Raw genomic sequence first — 23,219 nt, forward strand, 5'->3', positions numbered from 1 at the left:
AAGGCCCATTCTTCTGCAAGCACATAACATTATCTCTGGTGACCATCTGAATTTATGGACTATCGGGGCATTCGGTGCAGTGCCAGGAGCCCCGAGGTCAGCAGCACAGTGCTGCTGGCAGTGCACCCTATGGGAGGAACAGGGTGACCTCCCTTCAGGAACTCCCTGAGCACTTGTTTTCCATACAAATAAAAGAGAAAGCAAAACAACAACAACAAACGATATCAGCAAACCAGCTGAATGACTTCCTAGATGGCCTCTGAGGCATCCAGCCCAACCTGCCCTGCACTGGAGCTGCCCAGCACAGCCTGGATTAAGGCTGGTGAGCACCGAGGGCTGCTCAGCCCGTCCCTCTCCTGTGCTGACCTTGCGGAGGGAATCCCTCCCTCTTTTATCCTCAGATAAACTCCTGTTGGCCGCACTCAGAATAACGTGCCATGTCTCAGGCATGGTGTGCCTGCAGCTGTCACGCAGTGGTGCGGAGCGCTTTGTTTGCAGCGGGGAGCTGCAAGTCATTACCTGCCTGCAGCAGGATCTATTCAGGGCATTGGTGCCTCTGAGGGATTTCTCAGCCCAGGCGTGGAAAGTTTCCTACATTTGCATTTTTCTTCTCTGTTAAATGAACATTTCATTGGATTATTAGAAAAAAAACACCCCATTCTTTCCCTAGAACAGAAGTTTCAATCTGAACGCTGATCTCTGCCACTTCACCCTTGGTGAGTGTATTTTCCTTGTCTGGACTTTGGATTCCCTCACAGTTATCTCTTTTCAGAGTTTTTTCAGTGCAATTGGTCTCAGCAGTGATACTGTGCATTTTCTCCTTCCGCTGGAAAACATCTCCCCCAAATGGTTTCTGGCTGTTCCTTCCCTCCCTCCTTAAATAACTCACCTTTTAGGAAAACACAGCTCCCTCCCCTTGTGATACTATCCTAATCTCCTCAGTGCACAGCAAGAACAAGAATTTCTACTTCTTGAGAAGACACCCATACACTCAAGGAGTGAAAAGCACAGAATCATAGAATCACCAAGGTTGGAAAAGACTTCCAGGATCATCCAGTCCAACTGTTCACCCATATTTCTACACTAAGCATGTTTAGAAGTCTAAACATTTCCCTAACGTTTCTCCAGGCAAGTGACTGCACCACCTCCCTGGGCAGCCCCTCAAGGTCAGCTGTGAAAAAGATTCTGTGTTTCTGCAACTCCCGTACCGATCTAGAAAGATTCCTGCTTTCTGTCTGAACTGAGCACCAATACAGGGCTTACCTTTGTAAAAACAAGTGTGCTGCTCCACTTGCATAGCCTGCTACTGAAGTTACTGCTTTTCATTATGATGGATGTTTCTGTTGCTACATTTCTAAGACGCTATAGCTACAAAATAATCACTCTCCCTCACCCCCAAAAGACAGTCAGGATTATGTTTTTAACATTCATAAGAACAAACGGAAAATGCATACAGAAGTTTTGCTGCAGGACAAACAGTATGAGCACAAGATTTGCCTACATTTTCTCCCTTCCTCAGCAGCTCTCAATGTTGAAATGAAAATAATAAAATCAATTCAACTGCGAGAACTGCCGAACTGAGAAGAGAGATTTCTGCCCTTCCACTGCTGATTTGGTTTCCAGCTATAAAGCATTCTGCAGTTCTGCTCGTAAGACAGACCAACTGTGGTCTGCAGTTGTGTGAGATATGAAAATGCAGACTTATGGCTTTGGGGTGTCCTGTAGGAGTAGCCCTTTTATAGAAGACTTTGCAGTGCCAAATCCTCGGGTGCTGAATCCTTACATGCAGCGAGGCAGCCACAGATCCATGGGTGGATTTGGGAATACATGTTCAGGAGTACCATTGTACAGGACGTGGGACTGCAATGTAGCCATGTGGTGCATGTTAGTTTTAAACGAAGAAATGTACAACATCTAATATGCCATATGTCATGACTCTAACTATGCTTCGTGCCGTGACTAAAACATAACAAGTGAGAGAACTGTGCAGCTCTTCCCAGCAGGAGATCTGTGTGACAGCATGGCTTTGTCAAATGCACTTTCCAGTTAGGGTTGAAAGAGAGGATTGATCTTTGCTCTTTGGACAGGTCAGGTATGTAATACTATACATCATTTTTTCTTCAGTCAGAAATTACAAGTTTATTTTTTCCCCTTTGAGAAGATGTGAAATATAGAAAATTGACCTTGAAATTAAATGTTTACCAGAAAGAAAGAAAGAAAGAAAGAAAGAAAGAAAGAAAGAAAGAAAGAAAGAAAGAAGCTCACAGAAGAGTTTCCCTTCAAGCAAAGAACACAAAGAATGCAAATAAACATCATCATGCAAAGAAGGGCTCAGTATTACAAAAGAAGAGCACAGTGGGAGTTACTGAGGCATGACCAATATGAAAAATACCACCACAGCCTACTTTTCCTGTTATGGAAAGCAGCACCTCTAAGTTACTAGAGTCTGTAATGCTGCTGGGTAAAATCTTGCCTCTGGTCTAGCCAATAGGAGCCTTCCTGGCCACAGCAACAGATGCTACATTTTATGGTCTGCTTTTCCGTGTACACGTAAGTGATAGCATAAATAGCGCTGCAAATCACTTTGCACTTATTTAAGTAGCTGTGTGTTATGTGAAAGCTACTTAAATCAAAATCTAAAACAATGGCAAGGCCACAAATGAAGTACAAAGGGTTAACAGGAGCTGTTACAGCTGCCCCCAGTCAGACTATCAAAAATCCACTAAAATCTCAAGTCAGCAAAGTTCATTTGACACTGGGAAGTGTAGCTATTTCTTCTGCAATCTCTATGACTAGCTCATCCCTGAATTTTTGGTCAGGAGAAAATCCTACATGCTGTGCTACATGCTGTATGCTTTCCCATGCAGAGCTGCACACAATCTGTGGGCACTGCCTTATGCATGCCCGAGCTGCAGTTTGGGCAGGCAGTTGCACAGTCTCTGCTCCACATGCTGGGCCATCCATCTGTTTTAGATATGCAGAATGAGAACCATGCAGGTATAGACTCCCTTCATGCCTCCCCAGATGCCCAGAGGGGCACTAACATTTAGCAGATTTTGTTCTCCAAATGCTGGGTTTTCTCAGCATCATTGGTGGTGACCTGTATGAGCAAAATGATTGGCTAGGGCTGGTGCCTGCCCCGTTCCAGCTGCAATGCAAACAAAGGCTAAGTGTGGTCACATGCGACCGCAGCATCCCAGTGATCCTGGGCTCTCCAGGGACAGCCAGCCCCAGAGCAGTGCCTTCAGCAATCCTGCAGCTGGTACCCGGGGTCAAACAGCACATCTCACAAAATCATTGTGTGGCTTGGATTGGAAAGGACCTCAAGGATCATCAAGTTTCAACTCCTCTGCCATAGACAGGGCTGCAGCTGCTAGATGGAGTAAATGTGGAGTTGGTCTGCACTGGAAGATTGGGAGGGTCATGTGGGAGAGTTCCTCTGAAGATTGATTGGGATCGAAGTATTTCAATTACTTGAAAATGAGTGCTGTAGTTGCAAAGCAGGAGCTTAAACTTTCAATTAAGAAGGGAGGCTTTTCTCATCAGCTGTCTCTGCAGGAATTAGCTGGATTCTCCTGCCTTCCTTGGGCCTTTGAATTGCTATTAACATTCTAAGCAGTAGACAAACAGAGAGCATAGAAATAAAATCCTGTGATCGTTTCATCCAGAACTTCATTACAGTCCTCCTCTGACTCCTTGTTACTGACAGTGTTCTTCTGTAAGCGTCCCTTTGCTGGTTTTCAAAGGAAAGCTTTTTATAACACATAAAAACAGCATCAGCTGTTAGTTTCACCCCTAGTCCCAGGTACTTGCTGTTTCCCAGTTTACATCATTTCCTGTGGCTGCTTGTCCCAGGGAGGCCATCCAGAATGGGAGCTATGCACCGACGGGATACCTGGGCTGGGTCACACAGCCAGCCTCAGTCCTCTCAGTCCCAGGACTATTTTCATATTCTGCTTCAAGCTGCAGGTTCTCATTTTTGTGCTGCCTTACTTCAGCTTCGGCTTCCTGCAGCCCCGTGGAGCACATTCTCCCATCCCCATCCACTTCCTTCTGCTAACCTTGTCACAGAAAACCTCTCACAAAACCTCTCCTTCTTCCTTGCTGCTATCTTAAGTCCACCAAACTTTCCTCCAACACAAACACAGTAGACTGAGAGTTATTACTGCTGACCAGATATTTTAATCTTTTTTAGCCGTTTCCTTGTAATCCTGATCAAGCTTTTCAGCATTCGACAGATGTGAGCTCTATCCAATGGGTCTCTTGTAAAACAGAATGCAAATCCCTTCCCACTATCTGAAGTAACAACAGTGCTTATCAACATCTAATTATTTATCTAATAGCCAGTTTGGTCAAACCAGGTTTAAAACAGTAACATCAAAGAACACCTCTTAGTCTATCGTGGAGATGTTGCTCTTCTGCAAAGCCGCTCATCTTGTTGTAAAGCAATCCCTCAGCCATCAGCCCTCAGTACTAGGCTGCTTCTAGCAGGAACTCAGTGTCCTGAACTCACTGGCAGTAGCACTGCTCAAGTTAAAGTGGTCTGGTTTTCTGTCTTAGCTTTTTGCTGATTTCTGAGTATCCTGTTTTACAATAGCCTCCTTCAGGCAATGGAGGCCAAAGCAAAATTTAATCTTGAGAGTGTATAACAAAAGAAATCAGCCTGAGTTACCAGAAGATCATTAAGTAGTAGCAGCTGTTTTGAGACATTGAGTATTTTCAATGAGGCCAGAAGAGCTAAGGCACAGTCTCATATTTTAAGCTGCCCAGTTAGACTGTGGTGTGTGAAGGATGGGACGCAAAAGGACAAACAAGTATTTTAACTGGAGCAGCCAGTGTTCTGGTTGTACAAGTCACTCGTCTAGGTTTTCCTGCAATCTCATTTTTAATTCTAACTGTAGGTGCAACTAACATTCCAGGACATTAGGGACTTGTGGGAATGGGTCCTCCTGTGGAGGTGTATATCTAAACAGCAAATACAGGCACCTGACCTCAGCATGCTTGCCACTCTTCTGAGGAACAGCAAAGATTTAAAATGCTTCTATTAATTTTCACTGTCTGTAGTGAAGATATTTACTTTAGCTGAAAAAAGTTCCAAGCTACAATTAATGAGTTCCATTCAAAGTAGTCCAGTATCTCAGATCTGTATTCCCAGCTTTCTAAAAGAGGCCAAGCATGCACTGTACCGTAGTGAGCTCTTTGCCCACCCTGCTGCGTTGTGCAGTAAAAGCATGGCTATGTTATGGATGGACAATAATCAATTAGTGAAATCCTATCTCGTGACTGGGAATATGAGGCAGGCTTTGCGGGAACTGACAGCCCTTCCTTTAACTTATCTGTTCCTCTGTAGCTCTCCGTATCCCCAAATATCAAAGGTCTTTCATTAGTCTCAAACTCTCTCAAGCTTGCTTGGCTACTGGGTACCTTGGAAGCCCGTGAACTGATTGGAGCCGACAGTAGCTGATGGCAAGTCGCCAGAATGAAGAACGACCAACTGTTTTCAAAGCTTTGAAAATATTTGAAAAGGAACGACAGGGAGAGGAGTGTTGAAGTTCCCTATAGGACTGTTCAAATACCGCTCTTCCAAGTGTCGGCTGCATGTATCTGAAAGTCTTAACAAGAGTTAAAACACAATCTGCTGGGTTTTTTCCCTCTCTTTCAGCTTGGCGGCAGAGAATTTTCTGTCTCTTCATGTTGCATCTTGCCATAAAGAGGAAAATTTAAGCAGGAGAAAGAATGTGCTTTGAATTATTGGAAATTAAAGGAAAGTAGGAACAGCAGCTCGTTCTGGCACTCCAGCCCTTTCTCTGTAAATCTCAAATCTTTATACAATCCTATAAGCTGGTAGAAGGGGGAAGCCTTCATGGTAGAACTCTGTTTTTAGACAGGAATCCTGCTTGTAAAATCTCAACTTGCTCCTGGCTTTCAATATCCCTGAAGCACAGGAGCGACATTCGACAGAAAGGCAAATGCAGTAGGCCTCCCTGCAGTAAGCCTTCTTCTCCAGGAGCTCTCTAAATGCTTCTTGCCACAAAATGAAGTTACTTGCATACTGTCCATTGACTTTTGAATGTTAAGGAGCTTCTAATGGCTATAGATAAAATACGAGTTCTGTGGAAATGAGGATACAGTAGCAGTACAAGAAGGAACTCTCAAACTGCCCTAGTTTTATGCAAGAACAAACCAGAGCCCATAATTTGATCCCCACGACGGATTAGTAGCAGCCTTGTAAAGAAAAAGCTAAAAACTCTTTCTAAATAGTAGAAAGAAAAAATTAGAATGATGTGGTGCAGGGGTGGAATTACTGTAGCCAGGAAGGCAACTACAGAAAATCTGTTTTCCGGGCCAGCCTGGAGATGCTAGGCTCTAATTCCTTGACTACTACTGGCATGGCATGCAGCGGGTGTCTCTTGCCTTACAATTTGTTTGGGCCCCAGGCCATTTTATCTAAGATTGGTTGATGATCAAGTTCTTTCCAAACTAGCCTGTTGAGTATTCAAAAGCAAAGCTCCATCCCACCTCTCCATCTCCAGCCCACAACCAAACAGGATGGTGGCTGTATCCATGCCAGGCATTTGCATGTTCAGAGCCATGGAAAAGCAGCGCCAACTCCCATGTTTCTCTCCCAGAGCTGAGCTTTTATCAGGATGAGATCTTCCACTGCACCCGGGTCATCAGCTGGCTACAGTCATGAAAAACACCTTGCCTTTCATCTCTTGTACATCTGGAGATGCAACTGTAGCTGTTTTCCCCATGTAGATTTCAGTATGATAATCCACACCATTGTTGCCTGGAGATTGCAGTAACCCACATGAAAACTTCTCCTGAAGACCACACACAAATGCAGAGAGAAGCTGAATGGCAACTGTAGCTCCAGGCAGCATCTTCTAATAGACCTCTAAAAATGCATAAGATTCTTATCTTCTGTGGTGCCTCAGCAGCAGTGTAAAACAGGAGAGATGTTTGTGCCAGTAGTTTCTGGACTGTAATGTACTGAAGTCAGAGGCTTCAAGGAAGGTCTTTAAAAGTCTTCAAGGAAACAGCCTCTGCTGTAAGGTAGTGCTTGAAATAATGAATTGGCTTTGTTGATTTCAATGAAATTTACACCATCCCTCTCACGCTGAGGGAATAAAACTGAGACATTAATTGTTGAGGGAGAGCCAAGCTAATTCACACTGGGTTTTAAATGGTCTACAGGCTTGTATTATAGCTGCTTATATATCAGATGTCTTCAGCTAGGGAAAGTGTAGCAAAATGTAGTATGTGCATGAGCACTCCAAGGAACAGACCCTCGCATTTTGCTGCATGACCTTGGCGCGTCTGGTTGGGGAACAACTGCTGTGCACAGAGATGCAGTTGGGCAGGAGATGAAATGGCACAAACTGGGCTGTTTGTTCTGATTGAAGGGGGAGCACTGATAAGCCTTCAGTGGCACAGGGAAAACAGCCATAGCACAGGAAGAAAAACTGTACTGCAAGTCACTGATAGACAGAAAGAGAGTTTGAGTTTGTTTTAAATGAGAGAAGCTCTCTAATACATAAGGTCAACGAAACTCTGTGTGTAACTGGGTTATCAAGGAATCTGCATCGTTTGAGACCTCTGAGAACACGCTGGATTGGGCTAAAACAGGTCTGGCTGGTGTCGTCTAGGATGGAGGAACCGGGCACTTATCTCCTGAGGCTCCTCACAAACCTACTTCTCCCATATGCTTATGAGTCATTGGTTTGCGTATCATACAAGGCACAGACAAAGTGGGAAGAAAACATTACATGTGGGCAAGAAAACTCAGTTTCCAATCTAATCACACAGTGATTAAAACAGCACAAGATCCTGCCAAAACATGTACCCTTGTTTTGGCTCGGTTCCTCAATCATCTCCATCTGGAAGCAAAGCCTCAGGTGAAGCAGGAGCCCAGGAGCACCCGCATGCAGCATCTTACAGATGGACACTCCAACATGTCGTGGCTCTCTGCCCAGGGATTCCCAGCACTGGCCTTTGGCACACTGGAGTAAAAGAGGAATGTGATTGGAGTTACAGGCTGCCACAAGCGAGGCCAGCAAAAGGGATGAATGCTATGCTTCGTCACCTGAAGGCATCTGCTGGAGCAGTGCTTGGAGGAACTGGCCCCAGTATGGTCACTACACTCTCCCTGGCCACAGCCTCCTCTCAGCATGGCCTTCACCTCCAACCTTTCGAGGAAAACTTTAAGATAACTGTACTTCCAGTGATCTTTAAGGGTCCCTTCCAAATCCAAGGATTCTTTAATTGTGTGATTCATCCAAAGTTCCGTTTTCAGCAAAACCAGGAGACCCAACTGGATTTCCTGATTGAAGTTCAAAGGATGATGGAAAGCAGAGCTGTGTAAACGGGTTTTCTGAGGATGCTGCTGCCTACAACACTTTTTTCTCTCCTATTGCTTTTCTTTTCCCCAGATGCCAAACAGGACCATTTCTGTTCCCGTTTTCCATTGTTACTGACACACCACAATGAAATACTGAAATCTGTAGAAGGTCTTCAAGTCTATCAGTGTTTTTTCTTTTGGATCCTTACTTCTTTGTAGAAAGGGGTGAAGAAAGCCAAGAACATCTCACCCATTGCTTCTAGTTTCCAAGGAGGATGCACTATTTAGCAGGGCTGTGATGAAATCATTACAGAGAATCAACCTTCAGCTGCTGTCAGGAAGTGATCAACTAAAGAAATCCATGCTACATCCAGGTCTGAAGCCAGATGGACAAAGATCACAGAAACTGGAAGATAGCGATGACGCTGACCTCTCAGTAACCTACCCTAAATGGCAGGTTTATAACATCAAGTGTGTCTTGAAGAGTCACCAACGCTTGCTTATTTTGGCAAGCTCTCATGCTCGCAGAGGCACGCTGCACTGCAGAACTCGGCCAGAGCAGCATCAGCACTTAGCTATTGCTTTCGGATCGTTGATATTCTTCAGCCACAAGTATCAGCATTACCACTTGACACATGGGGTAGCCGAAGAACCCAAGAGAAAATCATCTCTTGCATTCTACCATGTTTCAAGAAACAAATTCAGTGCCTATATACTTGATAACTTGCCAGCCATAGCTTGACATATCTAAAACTAGCACAACTGACAAAGGGGGAAAAAAAGAGACTTTGCTTTACTTTCTTACCCCAACATTTTTCTTGATATTGAATGCAAACACCTCACTTTGAGCATGCTCACTTGAGCATCCCCAGCTTTGTGGTGTGATGTGATGGTCTGCCAGCACACACCAATCGTATACACCAGATCTAAACCACAGAAACATGGTTCCAGCCAGCAAGAACAAGAGGAGGTAGCAGCCTTGACCTCAGTGTCCTGGTTCTTGCAGCAGGAAGGTCCTTTTGTCTCTTACACCCAGCCTGCTCCTGAAGATCAGGCTTTTGGGAAACAGTTCCCATCTAGATAGCGAGTTGGCATACCAAGTGAGCACTGCATGTTTCTGTTAGAAGCACTGCCTGTTACGATCAGGTGCAAAGCTTGTCTGAAGTATTAATGAGAAAAAATAGGAACTGGAGCACTATGTGAGGTGACATTATAATTCCTGTTTACTCGCATCTCATATTCCTGAATTCATTCCCTTCACATAACTGTTTTTTTTTCCTACCCATGCTGTAGAGGCATTTAATTGTCACTCTCCTTGATTTTATGCAATTGTCAGGGAGTGCAGTTTTTCATGCCTGTGCAGGTATTATGCAGTATCCAGTCTTGGTGATGGGCATATAATAGGGCAGGGGGAAATCACTGTGCAGACCAGTTTAGCTTTACTCTCTTGCCCTGTTTTAAGGTCAAAAATCAAACTGATTCAAGTGCTTCTGCATTAGATCATTGCACCACTGAAATGCAAGTGCTGGTGTCAATAAATTGAAGAGGGTTAGCACTAGTTGGTTTAAAAATGCATGAATTATGAGGCTTCTGGCTTGGATAAGATTTAATGAATTATTAATCCTCATATTTCACAAATCCCATGCCCTTCATTCCCTTATGTCTGTTTATATCTATATTCACCAGTCACCATTTCCCCTGTAAATTAAGGATAAATTAACTATAAATGAGGTAACAAATTTTTACCATCCCACATTTTCTTTCCTGTTTGACACAGATTATTCATATATCTAAATACCAGAGAAAACAATTACATTCATGTAATATGACCTCCTGCAGAATGCAGTAACAGAGCTTCATCCAGTAGTTTCTAGATTAACCCCATAACTGCTACATAAATCTACAGTGAGAAAACAAGATGTATATTCATTTTAGAAAGAAATGTAATCTCAACTCAAAGGCTTGAAATGACAATGAACGCACTGCATTCTTAGGCAAGTATTTTTCCAAAGCATTTTTAATGCATTGTATAAATACACCATCCAAATGAAGAGGCAGCTGAACGCAGGGCAGAAGGACCCCAGTGTCAGCCACAGAGCGCAGCCGACAACAGGCTGCCTTTGTCCTACTGGGGCCTCCTCAACGTCTGTGTTGAGGTTGCACTGCATTCCTCTGCTGCCACATTGCGATGGGAAAGCACTGGTGCCGGTAGGGAGGACAGCAAATTCTTAGGGAACACCTTCTTCACAGGCCAACATGGCATCTGGGTTTTTATGGCATAGGATTTATTACAAACTACCAGCAGTGGTGGCTTGGGAAGAAGGTGTTCTGTGAAGGACAAAGCCCCAGAGTGTGGGCAAGTGGGCGTTCCTGGTCTTGCCTTCCACACTGGTCTCCATGGGGAATCTTGTTTTGCTTCTCAGTCTATAAGCACAGTGCACCATAAATGCAAAACATATACAAAACTCATTAAACTACACAAACAGTTTCCATATGTGCAACAGTAATAATGAAAATGTCTCCCTAATAAGAAATCTGGATGTGTTGCATCACATCCAGGGATCTGAGTTAATAGCACATTGTTCCTCCTCTAGTGACCTTTGTTGCTCACTTACAAGTACTAACCCAAAGTACAGCTGAAGTAACTGCTAATTAACAAGGCCAGAGGAAAATGACATGTCATAATATCCACACAGCTATAAATCACGGGGCTGAGCATCACAACCCCTTACACATCCAGAATTAGAAAGAAAAAATTCCGCTGTCAAGATAACTAGAAGCAATATTGCATGTATACAAGTCCAGAAATTTTCAGTTTTTAGTGCTGAAGTTTTTACAGAGTTTTGCCTGCAGTCTAATGGATTGTACTTGGGCTGGTACAGAGGGAGGTGATGGAGTCGCTGTCCCTGGGGTATCTGGATGAGGAGCTATGAGATATGGGTTAGTAGCTTGTGGTAGCAGTGGTAATGAGAGGACAGTTGGATTAGATGATCTTGTAGGTTCTTTCCACCCTTGTGATTCTGTGATTCTACGATTCTATGATTCATTTCTCAGTAGGCATCAAGGCTGAATTTGGGGTTACAGGCTCCTCAGAGTTAAAACCTGAGGCATATCCTATTTGTCTGCCAACTGAGCTTTTTGATATTGCTGTTTGTATGAGTGGTTGTATGTAGGAAGCACTCTGCTTATGCCTTTTCTCAAGTTTTCATTCATTCATTCTCAAATTAGGGGAAAAAAACCAAAACTCTATGCTTCAGAAGCTTTTTCACTCAGCAATTCAAGCTTTAGACCTCTTTGCCAACAGCGTGAGCTTCTCAGGAGGGAAGTAATTGTACAGCAGGGTATAGCAATACACAGCAAATTAAGCCAGAAGTGAAGCCAACTGTTGTACCCAGATGACAAGAGCAAGAGGGTGTAATGAGAAAGTATTAAACTGCACTTTAGCAAGACACAAAGGTAAATTCACTTCCCTTGTGTATTCCTGCCCGGCTGTGTGGAATTCTGTGCTGCCCTGCAGCACCTCTTTGTCCATTCGATCAACTGAGCTGCTTTGCACTCACAGACTCCCGAGGTATGGGCACTATTCAAAACGACGTACGAATCTCTCGATCTGGTTTAAAGTAAAGATTTTCCAGGAAAGAAAATCAATGTAGCTATGAGTACTTCTGTTGCCACGTGGATAACAGCACTTTACACAGCTTTTCTGTTTTGATGTATTGATAGAGGTAGCAGGAATATACCAAAGTTGCCCATAAACCAAAGAAATCTCCAACTCTCTTTCAGTGTCTGGTTTCCAATTTGCACCCCATATGTGGGGAGAAATAAATGTATGTATGTGGCTTGTATTTGAGAAAATCAAGCAGCAGTGGACTGAATTATAACCTGAATGCATATCGGTGGAATGAGATGCTGATCCATTTGCACAGTAATGTGCTATATTTAAGTCACGCATCGTGGCATCTTCAAAGAGGCCAGTCATAATTATGATGGATTAGACTGCAGAGTCAGTCCTAGATGCAGTAATTGTTTCACAGATGCTGCTGATGTGACTTGAATTTCTAATGAATTATAGCTGAGGAAGAATACGTATTGCTGCTAAATGGTCTGAATAAAGTACAGTTATGGGAAGAGAGAAATGCCTAACTGCTGTGCTTAGGGAAAAGCAGGTTTCCTTGGAGGGGCAAGACCTGTCACCCACACCAATCGTGAGGTGCAAAGAGCTCGTATGCATGCAGAGACTTCGTAAGGACCCCAGGCCTGCTGAGCAGCAGCACCAAGACATCTTCACAGTGCCCTAGGTAAAACCAGTAAGAAAGGCCCAGCTGCCACGTGCCAGTTTTAGATTACAAATAATTGCTGTGATCTGTAACTGCTTGAGCAAGAATTGCACTAAGATGCAGTTTGAGAGGGTTGTGAATAATGCAGACAGAGGACAAAGCGTAACAACCCTAACTGCGCTTCAAGGAACATAAATTTAGCATTTTTCAATCCATGAATTAACTTCTATTTTGAAGAACCAAGTACTTATGTTGTCTTTTGCAATGCCTAAGACAATCCCTTCTATGCTGGAGATGAGCAGAACTCAGGGGAATGGGTTGGCTCACACTGTGAGGCTTTTGCCAACACTGGAAATGATTATCCTTGCCACCTAGGGAAAATAATGTTGTGGGTTTTAGGGATAGCACGCATCTCAGACTCCTTTTTGAAGCACAGATGCACTCCTTGAGGGCGTCAGAGCAGTCAGGCAGCCCCTGCTTGTAAGCAAAAGGTGGGCTTACCTGTGCATAAGGAGCTGAGAAGAAAGATTGTCCGGGAACATTTAGGGAGAATTAAGCTGTAAACCATACAATACACTAGAACACAACAAGCTAGACTAAAAAAAGAAACAAATTTTGTTTCTTTTCTAAAAGAGAAACAAATATTTTAGAAACAGTTTGACAGCATGGTGTTAATTACCATGGTTCCTGTTATTTCATTTCATACTTGTGCAGTAGAGCAGCTTACACACTCGTGTCTGAGCTGCCGGTCAGCTGCAGTTCCTATGCATGAAAGGTGTGAAGGCAAAGAATGGTTTTCAGATTAGGCTGACGTTTTATTTTTGAGATAGTGTGGGAGCGTAATTCTGCTGCCTCGCCTGGAATGACACATCAAAGGGATCCTTTTCTGTGCTGCTTTCCCCGGGAAAGAGGCAAGGGCTCATGTCTCAGGGTACTTTAAAGCTAGCTGGGGAGATATACTGGAATATATGTAGAAGGGAAGAAAAATGCCTTACCTTGTCAAGAAAATAGAGAAGACAGTCAAATATTCCATCTTCTGCTTCAAAAACACTTTTTTTAAGTACTGTTATTTGCCGAGAGGACCTCTTTACTTCTGTCACACAGAAGATAAATTCAATACAGAAACTGGAAGGTGAAAAGGAAGTGTAAGACCTAGTTTGGGATAACGATGAAGTGGATCCAGGTTATTGTGTGGGTGCTTGCCAGTCAAAATATATGTTTGAATTGTCCTGATACCAAAACTGGAGCCACAAGCAAGGATGTTTCTGCTGGAAATAACCAATCTTGTGAAATACCACTACTTTAAAAAGCATTTTAGAGTCATATTGATTGAGCAAAGGAATACTGCACTGAAAACCATATAAATCAGACCTTCTTTAGTTTTTTGGGTTTTTTTTAACATTAGTGTAGGATAAATACATGAGCAGAGCAATGTGATGACAGAAGTTTTTGATCTTGGGTAGTGGCAAAACAGCCACGTGCCATGCTTGTGCTAACTCTGCAGTCCAGCCAGACATGACCTGGTAATGGGGAAGCCTTCCATTCCGCTCGATGCAAACTAAGTATAAAACCTTCAGGGCAATTCAGATTTTCTCTGCAGTCTCACATCTGGAAAACCCTCTGCCAGTCTGTCTTCTGTCATTTGTGACTGTTTGAGAATCATAAAGCCAAGAAAGAATAAATTACGTGCGGAGTCAAACAATGGCTTTATCAGTGGGATTGTGCATCTTGGGAAGATCCATATGAACAGGATTAGATTGTCATTCTATGGAATTTATTCACTGTACACTGTCAGTACTGTTATTCAAAGAAAACTCCAATTTTATAAATAAAACACTTGGTTTAAAGAAGAAAATGGAACTTTTTGTCCAAACAAAGGAAAAATGCTAGTTACACAGCTGTGGGGCTCAGTTCAAAAACCAAATGCAGAGTTTAAGCCATTCCTGATGTCCATAGCCTAAATTTAAAAGGATACCTGAAAAAAAATACGATTTCCCTCAAACTTTTCAGAAATCTCTTCATTTGTTCCTGTAAACATTATCCAGACGTTGAAGTGTAAGAACTCCTACAGATACCAACGTGGCGAGGTTTTGTCTCGTTTGTGGATTTTGCCACTTGTGTATGCTTTTGGGAAGCCAGTTTTACAAGGCCTTGTCAGACAGCTGAAGACTGAAAAAGGGAGGTTTTCTCTCTAATTGGCAAGCTTGGTGGCAATAATCCCTGAAGTTGCATCAAAGGGGTTTGGCACACATAATCAAATAACAGGATTAGCACCAAGTCTGGGAACCAGGGTTTCCGCGTGACTTTTCTGCCTTATGGAGGAGAATGGGCAACAACAGAGGAGCCAATGCAAATAATTCAAAAGCAGATAATACTTTTTGTCACCATTATGAGAGATGTTTGGTGAAATATTTGTTTGTGTGCTCAATGGCGGTAAGGAACCACGCTGTATTTTCTCTCTTTTCATCTTGAAGAATAAACCCGCAAGGGGAAAGGGGAGGCACAAGGCTGCAAAATCTGATAGGGTAGTGAACCTCCCCGGGGTGTGCCTGCGATCTGCTGTGTGTGGAAACCAGTTGGGATGAAGGTGCGGGAATGCTGTAGGAGTTGCTGGCAATTTGCTATCCTGAGTGAACCTGCAGCTGACCTGGGCTTTCCCCATTTCTTCTCTCTTGCAGATACGTTCAGAGGGCAGCCTTGTGGATGGCCCCGGAGCAGGCCAGATGGAACAGGACAGAACCAACCATGTTGACGGCAATAGATTGAGTCCATTTTTAATATCACAATCTTCTCACATTTGCCAGGCAGAGCATTCTGCAGTGAAGCTACAGAACGGAAGTCCAGCAACAGAGAGGCTTGAGGTCGAAGTCAACGGCGACCACAAGCGGCTGTTCAATAAGAGCAACTACGGAGAGCCCCACACAAAGGGAAGCCCAAACCACCGCATTAGCCCTGACCTTCTACAAGAGAAGAAAGCGTGCTCCAAATATATGCAAAATGGTGGGATAAAACGCACTTTTAGTGAGCCCTCTCTGTTTGGACTTCAACAGAGCAAGAAAGTGAAACAAGACAAAGAGGTAAATGGAGAACAAGCTGAGCCAGAGGATAACTATGAAAAACCAAGCATCTCCAATTGCTACAGTGAGAAGAAATCTGAGATGGGACAAGAAAATGAAGCTTCGGAGTTGATGCCGTCTGCAAGATACAACAGTGGTGGTTCAGAAGACCCTCGTGAACTCCTGATTCAGGATGAACAGGAGCAGGAAAACATTAATTGCCACAACAGGGACATTGTCTTACTACTCAAGAACAAGGCAGTGCCAATGCCTAATGGTGCTACAGTTTCTGCCTCTTCCATGGACAGCATGCATGGTGAACTCCTGGAGAAAACACTGTCTCAATATTATCCAGAACATGTTTCCATAGCAATGCAGAAGAACACATCTCATATCAATGCCATTACCAGTCAGGCTACTAATGAGTTGTCCCACAAGACAACGCATTCATCCCATACCTCAGGGCAGATCACTTCCCCACAGACCTCAAACTCTGAGCTGCCTCAAGTGCCAGCTGTAGTGGTTACTGAGGTCTATGGTGCTGACGACTCCAGTAAGCCACCTGTATTGCCAGGTAGCTGTTCACTTCAGAAACCAGAACTACAGCTACAGCAGCAGACTCCAGGCTATGATACACACCGATTACCTGTAGGAAACAGTGCTGTTCATGGAAGCATAGGGCAGGTTCCCAATCAAGACCTCTCTCTAAGTTCCAGCAGTAACCTGCAAGCTCAGAACGCTGCACCGGAAAGGTTTTCTGAGCAAGCAGAAAAAAATGGTGCTTTCTTTACACAGAACTCAATGTTTCACAAAGATTCCTCAACTTCTCCTGCTCCAGAAATGAACAGTGCACTGTCCGTCATGGTGCGAGAAGGACGCCATTCCTATGACAAAAGATGCGATGAAACTCTTCCTGAAGAGATCAAGAATGAAGGGCAACAGCAGGGACCAATGCCAGAAAGTCCCGGCCTCAGCCAACAGCAACTTCACCCCCAGCAAAGGCTTCCGCAGCAGGTGCAAACATCACAGCACGAAGTCAGCCAGAGTGATCTCCGAGCTGCTGCAGCCGCCTCCATTCAGCAGCACCCAGAAGAAATGCCGCCGCCGCCATCAGAGCCTCCCCTCCAAAACCTGCATGCATGCGGAAGCGATGGTGAGTTGCCTCAACTGTGTCAGCGTTTCCCAGGACGGAGAGAACCTGAGATTCCTCCTGACAAAGAAAAGGACCAAGTGAAAGAGTCTGTGCAACAGCCTCAGCGTTACTCAAAGCCTGCCTGGATAGAATTGGTTTCCACGCCGTTCCGGCACGGAGAGCTTCCCCACAAGCCCAACGAAGCATTACTGAGATCAATTCTTCAGTACCGGGCAAATACATCCAAAGCAGCTTATATGAAACAGTATGCTGGAAGTCCTGATGCATTAAAGGGGCCGCCGGGACAGCCCCAGAGCCAGAAAATAATGCAACAAGAACAAATTCCTCCGCAGTACAAAAGCGAGAGCTCCCAGCTGCAGCCGCATCCCACAGCTGACACGCAGCTGCTGTTCCAAAAGCACTCACCGCAGCCACAGCTCACAAAGATGGATTCCTTGCTTAAGCCCCGAGTGCAGCAGCACCCTCCACAGCAGCTCCATTTCCAGCAACACCCTGAACAACAAATTGAACAGCCTATAGGGGCCCCACTGAAACAGCAGCACTTGAATCCCCAGCCAGGGGAAAGCGAACAGTTCTTGCATTCACACGTTTTGCAACAGATGCTCCAAAAGCAGACACAGCAGACACAGATGCCGTGCAGTCCACAGCTAACTCCAAACCAGCAACAGGCTCTGCAAATGAAAAGCAAAGAACCATCCCAAACTATTCCCCACTCCCAGAACAATGCAGAGCAGCAGCCAGACAGGACATCTTTCAGTCAGCCTAAAGCAGATGAGTGCTTTCAAACTGGGAATAAGTACATGAAACCAACTGCATTTCCACTGCATAGCCTTCAGCTAGGGCTAGAGCAGGTACAGAGCATGAACAACAAAACTCCCCTCTACAGCCAGAAAACAAGTGCTGGTCTGCAGCATCCCTGCCCAAACAACGTGCACTTGATGTCAGAGAAAAAGGAAAATGCCGCAAATCTTGAACACTTTGGAGCAAACAAAGTGCGTGACTTGCAACACATGCAGTATTTCTCAAATAACTTGCCCCCCAACCAAGATGTGAATCACTGTTTTCAAGAGCAAGAGCAACAGATGCAACAAGCTTCAGTTATACAGCTGCCACAAAGCTACGCCGGTAGCCTCGGTCAAGATCCCCCGAGCCAACAGGCTGCACCGATGCCCCAGCAGTACTTACCGCACAGCCAGCAAACTCCTGCACACTCACAAGATCAGAGAGGCTGTCATTTGCAAAGCCAAACCCCAAAGGATTTTCATAAGCACGCCGCTCTAAGGTGGCACCTCTTACAGAAACAGGAGCAACAAGCATACCAGCAACCCAAAACCGAGTCTGGCGCCAGTGCAGCACGCAAGCCTATAAAAATTGAGGCTGGCGCAAAGTCTAACATTTGCATGCGCCTAACAACTGGGCAGCTGGAAAACAAAATGTGGAAAAAAACAATTAAACAAGAGAATCAGCACTTTGGCTGTGAGAACACACAACAAAAGAGCATCATTGAGACAATGGAACAGCAGCTAAAACAGATACAGGTCAAATCACTGTTTGATCACAAGACTTTTACTGTCAAATCGCCTAAACACGTGAAGGTTGAGACAGCAGGCCCTATTACCATCCTATCTAGAAACACCAGTGCTGCAGAATTTGATACTCACACCCCGATCTTAGAACAGCAAGCAAATGTGTCTGCTGAGAAAACCCCGACCAAAAGAACAGCTGGAACTGTTCTCAATAATTTTTTAGACTCACCTTCCAAGTTATTGGATACTCCTGTAAAAAACTTATTGGACACACCTGCCAAAACCCAGTATGATTTCCCATCTTGCAGCTGTGTTGGTAAGTGCTGAGAGATGTACTAAAGACATAGTTGTTCTCAAGAAAAATAGTCTTGGGTTCAGATCGCAGGGTTAGTTGGATGTTTCTCTAGGAGGGGAGCTTTTTGGTGTCTTTTTTTTTTTTTTTTTTTTTTTAGAACAGCAATGAGTAAGGATTTACAGCAATTTTTCTATACTGCTTTTACAGTCAGAATGTGTGTGGACAGTCATGTATTCTCTCAACTTCCATTCTCCTTGAGCAGCAGACGTAATGACAACAAGCTGATAAAAAGCGGGTCATAACATTACAATCTTACAAAATTATTTGTCAAGGCTAGATATGGCTTTTACAAAACATGTCTCGGGTCCAAACCTTATGATTTTTTGCTCTAACAGCGAGACTGTTGAAGTTTGCCTCAGTAAAACCTAAGCGAAGAAGGGAAGACAGATTTTTCCTCGCTTGTTGCCTGAGTGGACCATCCCCCTCACTTACTTGCCTACTGCAAAGCTAAAGAGAACAGCAGCTCAAAGAAGCTATACAGGCAGCAATGAAAGAGCAGCAAGGAGACCCTCAGTATCTCTTCCCAGCATACCTAGTCCCTGCAAGCTGGAAGAATAGAGCTGAGAGAAGAGAAGCAGAGTGTGAGGCATAGCCCATAGTCTGAGCTTCCATGCACTTACACTGCACATGGCCAGGTGTGACAGGCACTTCCAGGCCCTACAGCTAGAGGAATTACTCAGACTAAAGCAAAAGATACAAGTGTTTCAGCAGCAGCCAAGAAAAAAGTGTAAAAGCTTTGCTGTAGTTTCACATACTGGTTCTAACAGCTTAGAATTGCATATCAACTAAAAGAGGCTGAGTTTTGGCTCCTGCAAAACTGCCAGATTTAAAAACTGCCTTTTCAAATTCTTGAGATGATACATAAAAGCAAAAAAGGAGGTAATGCCTTTCCAGAGTTCCCTGTTGTTGCTGTTTCTTTGTGCTTTGTAAGAAACAACATACAGCATGTAGGTTTTCTTTTAAAACTCTGAAGCTGTTTTGTTTTGAAGGCCATTTCTCCAATGTAGTTGGCAAAACTTTTTTTCTGGCAATTATTTCGTTCTTCTGGGTTTTGTCTTTTTTTTCAGCCTGCTAACTGCTAACTAAGCAAAAAGAGCTTATTTTCCACTCATGTTTTAATTCTTAGCTTACCCTTCCTTAGGAAATAAAGGAGCACAAAAGCCAGATTCTGTCCTCTTTGAGGAACCTAGTGCCACAGAGCAACTGGTAGAGCTTATTGCTCTTTCCTAACAGTATTTCTTCGTTAAGGAGGTGCAAGCTACACCATTTCCCCACTGACACGTCCAGGCTTACAGCATGCCTCCATTGTGCTCCCAGAGTCTGTCAGCAGCATCACCTCACTCAGCCTTTGGAGAAAACAGCACAGAAAGTCGCCCCTCAGCCACGTCTGCGCACTCCACTGGCTGCCCCTGAACCCAGGCAATGCCTGGATACTTCCTCTGGCTACTGCACCTTGCCTCCCAGTGTCAAAACAGCTGATTCTGCCAGTGCTGGCATGGCCCTACCCATATACAGAAACCTGAGGCACCATTCATAGTACGCAAGCAGTCTGGCTAAGTCTTGCACACGATTTCTTTCAGCAAACATGCTTTCTTCATTTCTGTAGGTGGCAGAAATTCAGTATGGCCTTAATGGCACTTTCTGGAGCTGCAAGTTGCTGCATAACGCGTCTGCTGAAAAACAAGTACTGTACAGCTCACTAGTGTCAATATTTACCATTGTTATCCAATTTATCCTCCTTTCCAGATATTGGGAGAGGAGGAAATGGGAGAAGGAGAAACAGTTGATCAGTGATAACAGGAAAATGGCCTTTTGAATCTCAGCATGAGATTCAAAACATGCTGAGATGTGAAACAACTGCTTGTGCTAGCAAAAACACACAGTCTATATCACAGCTACTTGCAGAGTGTGTGGCTTTGTGTGTTTTGTATGAATTGCACGTGCATACTTTAAGATGTAAGGGTTTGCAAATGGACCCAAGACCCGTACAGCAGTTTTCTAACTGGTTAAATGCAAACCTTGCAATGTTACTTTTTTACATTAAAGACTGAGGCTTCGAAGTAATAACCTTTATTTTGTTTTAAACAGAGCAAATTATTGAAAAAGATGAAGGTCCTTTCTATACCCACCTAGGAGCCGGTCCTAATGTGGCAGCTATTAGAGAAATCATGGAAGAAAGGTAATTAGTGCAAAGGCACAGGGGCAGATTAACGTTTATCCTTTGGTGGATGGCAGAATTTTTCCAGCTTTTGCACATAAAGAAATAAACAATTGCAAATCAAGTAATTACTTGTAGGCTTAGCGACTCCAGTGTTGCCAACATGACGCACTGTGCTATTCACCAGAGAGTCACAATATTTGACAGGGCTAATAGTCTGCTGGCTGGCATGGGCTGCGCACTTGGAGACAGGCGCCAGCAAACCCAAGCAGGAACAAGTATGCACCAGCCTGCCAAGCCAGGCAGTTGGCAATGGCTTCAGGAACAGGCACAGACCTGGTGTTCCCCCTGCGAGAATGCTAAGGTGGCAGCGAAATGGAGAGCAGGATACCAAACTGCACAGTTGTCTCTATTTCTGTCCCAGGCTGTTAAGTATAGGGCACAACCCTAATGGGCTAAACCTAACTCTGTCACTTTCAGAGAGGTGAAACAAAGTTATTGATAGGATTTCAGCCCAAGAATCAATAAGTAGTTTTGTGACAAAACATTCCCTCCCTTGGAGTATAGCATAAAAACAGCCTTATCTCGATTGTGGATAATCCCCATATCGTGTTGCATCCCTTAACAGATATATAGCACAAGTACAAAATCCACCAGCATTTCTGAAGTATTTAAATTTAAAACTGTCACACACAAAAGTGATCTTGACACCATGAATTCTGCATTTCCTGTAGGTTTTGGGAAGCATAGATGCTAATGGCCAGATTTTTAGAGGTATCTGGGAATTCAATTCCCTCGTGAACAAACAAGCAAACAAAAAACCTCAATAAAGTCTGAGACAGATGGCAGTTTGATCTGTTAATACCTTAAAACTCTGAACATCGAAAGCAAATAGATGTCTTTGCGGCACTGTGTCTTGAGCTAAGGAGAACAGCCTCTCAGCAGGGTCTGCTAGCTTGTACTCACAGAGCATGGACCACTAGGGCACATTAAATCCCAAGGATTATCTTTAAGTGATTAGCCCTAAAGTCCTTTCTCTTAGCACCTCCTTCCCTGTAACTCCTGTCCCCGGCCCAGCGCTTGTTTTCAGCTTTGTGAGCAGTTGAAACACATGTAAGCTACATAAATCAGCCTCTTCCTGCAAAGGAGGAGTGAGCACTGACCCTCCTGGGAAGCTTCTTACAATTTGTTATCTCCAAAGCTCTGACTGATTAATTCTTTAATATTCACAAGCAGTAAATAAAATTGGAAAGTCGTTCATGTCATCACATCAATTATTAGAGATGAAACATTTTTCATTTCTTGACTTTGGAATGTGATGTTTCATCCTTAATACTGACCTCGTCTTACCTCCCTCCCCACTGATTTCATTTCATGTTGGCAGAAGGAAATCCTGAGAGATTATAGATACCATGCATATATACTCTGCCAGGCTCAGTAGAATGTAACAGCAATGAGCCATGGCTGGTTTACAGCTGTTTGTATGGCATCAACTGTGTGATGCAGTGACAGAAGAACTCCAGAGCTCCTCCTGATTTTACATCCCTAAGAAAAGAACACTCTGAAGATTCTCTCAAACACGTGTGCATTTGGTGGCATTAAGCACAACTTTTAAACTGGCTTCCTGCAAATAGGAATCGACTTTTAAGGTATTAGCACTGCCAAACAAACCAGGATTTGAGTTTAGTCTTATAATTGAAATTTTAATTAAAACAAATTTCTTACAGAATCCATGGTGGACACATGCTTTCTTCTCCCACTCCTTACTTTGTGGTCAGTGAATTCTGTTCTGATTTTGGCCTGAAAGCTGCCGTGAGGCACAGATATGTCTGTGACAGCTGAAAAGATTTGAGACAAGGCCTATTTCATTTGCAGTGTGCAATGTAGAAGACAGATCTCTAGTGGCATCCACACAGTTGTCCTGCAGTCCAGATTAGCAAACCATTAGAAAATGCTAAGATTAAAACATGTATTTTTTTGTGGCTAATTAAAGAAATGAGTGTATGCTAACATCTAAGACCAAGCAGGAAAAAATGATCTAACAGTTGCCTGCAGAACATACATAGTACAATTTGATTTTATTTGTATAATTTCCTGTGACACTAAAATTTCACAATGAGATCACATCCAAAAATAAGTATTTTTCATTTCCTTTACAGGACAGAAGTTTAAATACAAGTATTTGATCTTAAATGTGTCACCAAGATTTTAGGATAAAAAACAGAGGGATGAAAATTCAAAAGTTCTCAAGGCAGCATTAAATGGCTGCACAGTGAGAAGCAGCTAGCTTGATTGCTCCACAGGTAACAGGCAAAGAATGAGAAGATTATGATTTAGTCTTAGTCCACATATG

At 43.7% G+C, this 23,219-nt stretch overlaps 1 protein-coding gene and 1 long non-coding RNA gene across 3 annotated transcripts in view; one reads left to right on the plus strand and one right to left on the minus strand.

Moving 5' to 3' along the window:
- The window catches only part of LOC128079864 (uncharacterized), a 187,280-nt gene that overhangs the window by 157,155 nt on the left and 6,906 nt on the right, over window positions 1–23,219 (minus strand). The window lies entirely within an intron of this gene.
- The window catches only part of TET2 (tet methylcytosine dioxygenase 2), a 67,961-nt gene that overhangs the window by 30,068 nt on the left and 14,674 nt on the right, over window positions 1–23,219 (plus strand). For both annotated transcript variants that reach the window (XM_052681456.1, XM_052681457.1), the window contains exons 2-3: window positions 15,297–18,669; window positions 20,797–20,887. In XM_052681456.1, the coding sequence (XP_052537416.1) occupies window positions 15,297–18,669; window positions 20,797–20,887 (3,464 nt within the window). The remainder of the gene's footprint in view (window positions 1–15,296; window positions 18,670–20,796; window positions 20,888–23,219) is intronic.

Source organism: Tympanuchus pallidicinctus, unplaced genomic scaffold (genome assembly GCF_026119805.1).
Source record: "Tympanuchus pallidicinctus isolate F22 unplaced genomic scaffold, pur_lepc_1.0 scaffold2, whole genome shotgun sequence".
Classification (NCBI taxonomy): domain Eukaryota; kingdom Metazoa; phylum Chordata; class Aves; order Galliformes; family Phasianidae; genus Tympanuchus; species Tympanuchus pallidicinctus.